This window comes from Buceros rhinoceros, unplaced genomic scaffold (genome assembly GCF_000710305.1).
Source record: "Buceros rhinoceros silvestris isolate BGI_N320 unplaced genomic scaffold, ASM71030v1 scaffold16198, whole genome shotgun sequence".
NCBI classification, from domain to species: domain Eukaryota; kingdom Metazoa; phylum Chordata; class Aves; order Bucerotiformes; family Bucerotidae; genus Buceros; species Buceros rhinoceros.
In genome coordinates, this window is record NW_010426489.1 from 4130 (window position 1) to 4767 (window position 638).

Genomic DNA, 638 nt, shown 5'->3' on the forward strand with positions numbered 1-638 from the left:
GCCGGCCTATCTCCCCCGGGGAGGAGCGGGGCTGGAGGGGTGGGGGTCAATCCCCACGTCTCAGAGGGCCAACAGGAGAATGCAGGAGGCCTGAGTGATGTATGTCATCCAAAAAATCCAGCCCCTCTAAGGAGTCCACATGGTTCCAAGAGAAGAAATCAAGGCACAGCTCTGGGTTGTTGTTTTAGATTCACGACCCAAATTCCCACACGTGCAGCGACTGATTCCACCCAGCTTGAGGTCCTCTAAGGGAGGCAAGAGAAGGCTTCTCTGCTGAGAGGCTCATTTCCAGGTGGAAGAGCTGTTCAACCCCTTTTGGACAACATGGACAGCACCCTCACAGCAGCCTAAAAGCGTCTCCCAGCGTGAAGAGCGAGGAAAGGGAACTGGAGCCACCCAAAAAAGACCAGAAAGATCAGGGCCAGCCACACAAGTGCCGACACCCCCCTCACCTGGTGGCTCCGGGTTTGACCCCCAGCATGTCCCAGCTGTCCTTGCTGTTGCGGATCCTGCGAATGGCATCCGCCTGCTCTTTGGTGAAGCCAACCCCCACGCTGGAGGGGGGACGCTTCCCACCGTTGTCACACAGGTCGATGATGGCAGAGTAAAACGTCTGTGGACACAGGGAGAGGGGGCAG

General features: G+C 57.7%; 1 protein-coding gene across 1 annotated transcript in view; it reads right to left on the reverse strand.

The window, feature by feature from the left end:
• The window catches only part of DNAJC27 (DnaJ (Hsp40) homolog, subfamily C, member 27), a gene marked incomplete at its 5' end in the record, with an annotated part of 4417 nt that overhangs the window by 652 nt on the left and 3127 nt on the right, over positions 1 to 638 (reverse strand). The window contains one exon of the mRNA XM_010141532.1: positions 453 to 613. Coding sequence (XP_010139834.1) covers positions 453 to 613 — 161 coding nt within the window. The remainder of the gene's footprint in view (positions 1 to 452; positions 614 to 638) is intronic.